Below are 7,600 nucleotides of genomic sequence, written 5' to 3' on the forward strand. Positions count from 1 at the left end.
TACCGGTTTACTGTGTATTGTGACCTACTGGTTTACAGTGTGTGTTGTGACCTACCGGTTTACTGTGTGTGTTGTGACCTACCGGTTTACTGTGTGTGTTGTGACCTACTGGTTTACTGTGTGTGTTGTGACCTACCGGTTTACTGTGTGTGTTGTGACCTACCGGTTTACTGTGTGTGTTGTGACCTACCGGTTTACTGTGTGTGTTGTGACCTACTGGTTTACTGTGTGTGCTGTGACCTACTGGTTTACTGTGTGTGTTGTGACCTACCGGTTTACTGTGTGTGCTGTGACCTACTGGTTTACTGTGTGTGTTGTGACCTACTGGTTTACTGTGTGTGTTGTGACCTACCGGTTCACTGTGTGTGTTGTGACCTACCGGTTTACTGTGTGTGTTGTGACCTACCGGTTTACTGTGTGTGTTGTGACCTACTGGTTTACTGTGTGTGTTGTGACCTACCGGTTTACTGTGTGTTGTGACCTACCGGTTTACTGTGTATTGTGACCTACTGGTTTACTGTGTGTGTCGTGACCTACCGGTTTACTGTGTGTTGTGACCTACCGGTTTACTGTGTGTTGTGACCTACTGGTTTACTGTGTGTGTTGTGACCTACTGGTTTACTGTGTGCTGTGACCTACCGGTTTACTGTGTGTCTTGTGACCTACTGGTTTACTGTGTGTCTTGTGACCTACTGGTTTACTGTGTGTCTTGTGACCTACCGGTTCACTGTGTGTCTTGTGACCTACTGGTTTACTGTGTGTGTTGTGACCTACTGGTTTACAGTGTGCTGTGACCTACTGGTTTACTGTGTGCTGTGACCTACCGGTTTACTGTGTGTCTTGTGACCTACCGGTTTACTGTGTGTGCTGTGACCTACCGGTTTACTGTGTGTGTTGTGACCTACTGGTTTACTGTGTGTGTTGTGACCTACCGGTTCACTGTGTGTTGTGACCTACCGGTTTACTGTGTGTGTTGTGACCTACCGGTTTACTGTGTGTGCTGTGACCTACCGGTTTACTGTGTGTGTTGTGACCTACTGGTTTACTGTGTGTGTTGTGACCTACCGGTTTACTGTGTGTGTTGTGACCTACCGGTTTACTGTGTGTGTTGTGACCTACTGGTTTACTGTGTGTGTTGTGACCTACCGGTTTACTGTGTGTGTTGTGACCTACTGGTTTACTGTGTGTGTTGTGGCCTACTGGTTTACTGTGTGTGTTGTGACCTACCGGTTTACTGTGTGTGTTGTGACCTACCGGTTTACTGTGTGTGTTGTGACCTACCGGTTTACTGTGTATTGTGACCTACTGGTTTACTGTGTGTGCTGTGACCTACTGGTTTACTGTGTGTGTTGTGACCTACTGGTTTACTGTGTGTGCTGTGACCTACTGGTTTACTGTGTGTGTTGTGACCTACTGGTTTACTGTGTGTGTTGTGACCTACCGGTTTACTGTGTGTGTTGTGACCTACCGGTTTACTGTGTGTGTTGTGACCTACTGGTTTACTGTGTGTGTTGTGACCTACTGGTTTACTGTGTGTGTTGTGACGTTCTTTCCTGACCGTGCCTGCTCCTCTAGCCCACGTCTGAGAACCGTGGCTGGCTGATCTCCCCGCTGGGGACCAACCCCTGGTGGACCATGCTGGCTGCAGCCATCCCTGCCCTGCTCTGCACCATCCTCATCTTCATGGACCAACAGATCACCGCTGTCATCATCAACAGGAAGGAGCACAAACTCAAGGTGAGAGACAGACTGGAAGACTGATATCTAGAGAGAGAGGTTGTGACATAGAGGAAGACAGGCTGATATCTAGAGAGAGGGGGTTGTTACATAGAGGAAGACAGGCTGATATCTAGAGAGAGGTTGTGACAGAGTAAGACAGGCTGATATCTAGAGAGAGGTTGTGACATAGAGGAAGACAGGCTGATATCTAGAGAGAGGGGGGTTGTTACATAGAGGAAGACAGGCTGATATCTAGAGAGAGAGGTTGTGACAGAGGAAGACAGTCTGATATCTAGAGAGAGGGGGGTTGTGACAAAGAAAAGCACTTGCATATTGTGTAGCAATACTAGACCAGGTCACTACTTGAACCCTGACCAGGTACACAAGGTCTGGATTTCCAGACTGGGGGGGACATCTACTATTTACCTTACATAACTATAGAACAACTGTAATAGGTTTATACAAATCTATGATTTGCTTGCAATGTGTGCGTGTGCCTTTCCAGAGAGTTGGAGCTTGGAGGTACTAGTATCATGGACATCTCCTTTGTTCTGTTGTATCCTGGTTGGCCTCTCACCTGACTGTCTCCCCTTCCCTGGTTGCTATCTCTCCTGACTGTCTCCCCTTCCCTGGTTGGCCCCTCTCCTGACTGTCTCCCCTTCCCTGGTTGCTATCTCTCCTGACTGTCTCCCCTTCCCTGGTTGGCCCCTCTCCTGACTGTCTCCCCTTCCCTGGTTGGCCGATCTCCTGACTGTCTCCCCTTCCCTGGTTGGCCCCTCTCCTGACTGTCTCCCCTTCCCTGGTTGGCCTCTCTCCTGACTGACTGTCTCCCCTTCCCTGGTTGGCCTCTCTCCTGACTGACTGTCTCCCCTTCCCTGGTTGGCCTCTCTCCTGACTGTCTCCCCTTCCCTGGTTGGCCCCTCTCCTGACTGTCTCCCCTTCCCTGGTTGGCCTCTCTCCTGACTGACTGTCTCCCCTTCCCTGGTTGGCCTCTCTCCTGACTGACTGTCTCCCCTTCCCTGGTTGGCCTCTCTCCTGACTGACTGTCTCCCCTTCCCTGGTTGGCCTCTCTCCTGACTGACTGACTCTCCCCTTCCCTGGTTGGCCTCTCTCCTGACTGACTGACTCTCCCCTTCCCTGGTTGGCCTCTCTCCTGACTGACTGACTCTCCCCTTCCCTGGTTGGCCGCTCTCCTGACTGACTCTCACCCTTTCCCTGGTTGGCCGCTCTCCTGACTGACTCTCACCCCTTCCCTGGTTGGCCGCTCTCCTGACTGACTCTCACCCCTTCCCTGGTTGGCCGCTCTCCTGACTGACTCTCACCCCTTCCCTGGTTGGCCGCTCTCCTGACTGACTGTCTCACCCCCCCCCCCTCAACAGAAAGGCTGTGGCTACCACCTGGATCTTCTGGTGGTGTCTGTGATGCTGGGGGTGTGCTCCATCATGGGCCTGCCCTGGTTCGTAGCAGCCACCGTGCTCTCCATCTCCCACGTCAACAGTCTGAAGCTGGAGTCAGAGTGCTCGGCCCCCGGAGAACAGCCCAAGTTCCTGGGGATCAGAGAGCAGAGGGTCACCAGCTTCATGATCTTCATCCTCATGGGCTGCTCTGTCTTCATGACCTCGGTGCTCAAGGTGAGATGAGACTCTGTTATAGACTGGTAGGATGTTCCAAATCAACAAGAGACGCTCTTATAGGATAGCAGGCTGGTGCCCAATTTCTTGATCAGATCCTCAACATCCTTTCACTGTTTTGGAACATCACTTCTTTTTGATACCAGAGTGATGAGGAAAGGGAACACCCCAGTGGTTTGTGGGTAAAGAAATGAGGAAAGGGTGAGGACTATGATTAAATGACTAAAGTACCTTCTGTCTCCTGTGTTGTCTTTCTAGTTCATCCCTATGCCAGTCCTCTACGGGGTGTTTCTCTACATGGGTGTGTCCTCACTCAAAGGCATCCAGGTCAGTCTGTGTGGTGTGTTAGTCATGTGATCAGTGAGGTAGGTTTACACTGCAGTGTTCCCCCCCCCCCCACACACACACACACACACACACACACACGCTCAACGGTACATCTGAACCACAGGAGGTTTGTGGCACCTAATTAAAGAGAACAGACTAGTGGTAATGGCTGGAGCGGAATAAGTGGAATGGTATCAAACATGTTTTCCAGGTGTTTCATGCAATTCCATTTGCTCAGTTTCAGACGTTATTATGAGCCGTCCTCCCCTCAGCAGCCTCCTGTGGTCTGAACATGGTTGTGTTGTGGTTGCCCTCTCCTGTAGTTCTTTGACCGTATCAAGCTGTTCTGCATGCCAGCCAAGCACCAGCCGGACCTGATCTACCTGCGCTACGTTCCCCTGTGGAAGGTCCATGTGTTCACCCTGGTGCAGCTCACCTGCCTGGTGCTGCTGTGGGTCATCAAGGCGTCCGCCGCCGCCGTCGTCTTCCCCATGATGGTAAGAATACGGATATGCTGTTAGTATGGCGCTAGAAAGACACTTCACAGGCAATTTCTTACAGGAACAGAAGTATGAACTGAAGACAGAGAATACGTCAAGCAAAGAGATGGCACAGAATTGGATTGTCAGGATGATGCCATTTTAATGTAGAGTTAAAAGTACAAGTCACTGATTTTGTTTTGGTGTCTCTAGGTGTTGGCCCTGGTGTTTATACGGAAGCTGCTGGACCTATGTTTCACCAACAGGGAGCTGAGCTGGCTGGACGACCTGATGCCTGAGAGCAAGAAGAAGAAGGAGGACGACAAGAAGAAGAAAGCCAAGGAGGTACGCGTCCAACTGTTCTCACAGACTCCTGCAGAGAGCTGTGACAGTCCCACTGACACTTTCCCTCTGTTTCCATGGTTACAGGAGGCCCAGCGCATGCTGGAAGTGGAAGAGGGCATAGCACACCCCTACGACGGGCCGGGCATCCTCAAGACCCTCAAAGTCAGGTTAGTGGTTGGGGACAATTTTGATGCAGTATATCAATGTCCATTATACTTGGAGGAAGTCACGGCCCATTCACCATAGCCCATCAGTGCTGTTCCTCGCGGGTTCTGTAATGCATTGTGAAGTACTTTGGAGAACTATGGACTAGTATATTCATGTTACAGGGAAGAGTAACCCCTTTTGAAGCACTGACCCGTCTCTCCCAAAGCAGGTGTGACAGCAGTGTTGAGTTGGACATGCCACACGACGCAGAGGAGAGAGCAGGGGTTGGTCTCTCAGTCTCAGGCCTGCTCTAGTCTCACCATGCACCCCTCATACAGCTGCTCTCCCACCTGGTTGATTAACTGCCCTGACCTCCTCGGACCGGTTTCATTCCACACCGCTGTTTCCTCCCCTCTGAAGGGCCTATGGAAGTGGACAGCCTTGTGGAATGAAATACAGCCCTCGTGTTTGATTTGTTGTTGAACATGACCCCCCTGACCCTCAGCCCCATAACAACCACAAAGACAACCACCAGAAAAACTACCAATCACAGACCGTCCTTGCAATCAAGCGACTATTTCATCCAACTGTTATATTTGAAGTAATACTAAATAGCTAATTTCCCTTAGTATTGCAATTTATAATGACTATGATAGTTTAAGGGTCCTCTGTAATACTGTATGTTGACTGCTGCCAATCAAAGATCATTTGAGTTTGTTTCAGAAATGAGACCTTGAAAATGTGTGTTTGTGTATGCCAGCTGAGTGTGTTGTGGTGTGTGTTCGTTCCCCTGCAGTTTGGACCCCTCTATGGTAAACATTTCTGATGAAATGGCCAAAACCGCCAATTGGAAGTCTGTCTCCATGAACTCTGACAGTGCCAAAGCTCTGAAACATAGTGGCAGGTAGCTATAACTCCTCCTCAGTATGATTCAGGTGTCCATCCTTCATCTTCCTGTCTGGCTGCTGGGGCCAAACCCAGAAACATGCTCCCATCCCTCTCAGAAAATCACACCCTGATAATCATTTTGACTAAATATTTAAACCAAAAAATAAATACTTTTCTATTTAAATATTTTGAAAATGAATTCTGAAACTATTTAAAAATGTACATTAATTTCATGCATGTCAATATGTGTCTCAATCACATGCTTTTAAGTGTGGGGGAATATTGATGAATCCTTGTATAAGGCTATTATTGCTTACTCTCAAGATTGAGGGCCAGAGAAGGCAGCAAGTGTTCCCTTTTGGAATCCAGCCTCGTGTTTCTATGCCTCCACCCTATCGTCCTATATAGTCCAGAAGTTGAACCCATGCCTTTTTGTGCTTGACAGTATATTAACCTTTGAATAACCTTTCAATGAACTAAGAGCGTAAAGGCTAATTATAACACCCCTCTCCCACAATGGAGATACTATGAAGCACCAACTTGCAAATCAATAGTACTGGATGTATGACAAATATCTTAGAACTGCCAATATTTTCAAAGAAACCAAAGATAAGAGCATTTGGGTCCACCTGGGGTACGTTCAGCCTTCCAATGTTGCATTAAACATTTTGCAACATTGCACGTTGTGTGAAAGGGGTGGTGAGTGGGTTCATACTCACTGTATTGGGTTGTCATTTGTTGAATGAGTTTGGAGGATTTATCTTACTGAAATTCAAGTTTAATTCATTAATTGTAAACAGCTATATTTAGATATCGTTATCATTTTTCAATGAATGAACTGAATTTCGGTGGTGGTGATGGTGTTATTCTCTGTTCCCAGCCAGGCGAAGGTGTCCTGTGTGAAGATAAACTTGGAGAATGACCAGGGGGAGAAGTATGGGGATGCTGAGACCTCCTTATGAAGGAGGGACGGGAGGAGCAGGGAGAGTGCCACGTCAGCCCACCAGGTGGCGTTGTCCTCCCACACAGCAGGGGGCAGTGTCCTTCATGGCCCTGTCCATTGCCCTAACAGCTGCTACCATACCAATGCCAAGGGGCACACAGACACAACCAGCTCTACTTACCCATGTTTCTTTAGTTCTAATTGGGAAATTAGTATTTTAATTTTATCATCGTTTTAAGGTGAAAAAACATAAACTTTAGATTCAGGTGCGCCTTTTTTAAGGAACCACTTGGTCTTCTTGGAATGACTTTCATCAGGCTTTTTACCAACATATCCACCGTCTGTCTCTGTGATATGGTGTACAGTCTGTCCTCGTAACACTTACTTCAAGGGCAATGCATTATGGATGCATGTAGTGGCCTCTATCGCCCTTAGTACATTATATTAGAAGAGTTGCTGTAAGCATTTCAAACTTGTCAAGACTGTCCCCAGGTGGTTCATAGGAAGCAGTAGGCCTAACAGCAGTCCAAGCACCCCGGGTGGCTTGACCACAACAACGGCTACTACTCACAGCACTCTATCTGGCTCACTCTGAACAATAGACACTTTCTGTTTGAGAAAGCAGGGGATGCTCAACAAAAGGTCCAAATACATTTAGAGCACATAGAGTGTGTGTGTGTGTGTGTGTGTACAAGTCTAAGGAATATAAGAGCAGCTTAAGATGGCTTTTCACAATATCAGAGTCATGTGTACGATGTGCTGTTGATTCAGATTATCAGTCACAGTAGGTTGATAGGCTGAAGATGTTCTGTCAAAGTGAACATGACAGACCACAGCATAGCCCATAGTTTGCAGAATATTTCTTCAATTCATTGGCAAACATCTCTTACTAATCTTAAACAATCCCAAATTGGAAACAGACTATAATAAGATGAAGTTTCAAAAACAAAATGTTCTCGATTGAGCGGTCTTATTATTTTGGAGAAATGGTGAGGGTATTGCCTGCAGTGTCCATGTCCGTACATACATAATGGTGGACTTGAAAGGAAGAAAATATGTATAGAGTAAGTCTATAGAGGTTTCTAAAAGTGATGCCTTCTTCAGGGCGGGTTTAAAGCTGT

At 47.7% G+C, this 7,600-nt stretch overlaps 1 protein-coding gene across 1 annotated transcript in view; it reads left to right on the top strand.

The window, feature by feature from the left end:
* Positions 1–7,524, top strand: part of LOC115176761 (sodium bicarbonate cotransporter 3) — an 87,274-nt gene extending 79,750 nt beyond the window's left edge. Inside the window, exons 18-25 of the mRNA XM_029737037.1 lie at positions 1,576–1,737; positions 3,099–3,350; positions 3,609–3,677; positions 4,001–4,174; positions 4,370–4,501; positions 4,586–4,668; positions 5,445–5,552; positions 6,417–7,524. Of these exons, the coding sequence (XP_029592897.1) occupies positions 1,576–1,737; positions 3,099–3,350; positions 3,609–3,677; positions 4,001–4,174; positions 4,370–4,501; positions 4,586–4,668; positions 5,445–5,552; positions 6,417–6,498 (1,062 nt within the window). The 3' untranslated portion in view covers positions 6,499–7,524. The remainder of the gene's footprint in view (positions 1–1,575; positions 1,738–3,098; positions 3,351–3,608; positions 3,678–4,000; positions 4,175–4,369; positions 4,502–4,585; positions 4,669–5,444; positions 5,553–6,416) is intronic.
* Positions 7,525–7,600: the final 76 nt, after the last annotated feature.

This window comes from Salmo trutta, chromosome 37 (assembly GCF_901001165.1).
Source record: "Salmo trutta chromosome 37, fSalTru1.1, whole genome shotgun sequence".
Classification (NCBI taxonomy): Eukaryota; Metazoa; Chordata; class Actinopteri; order Salmoniformes; family Salmonidae; genus Salmo; species Salmo trutta.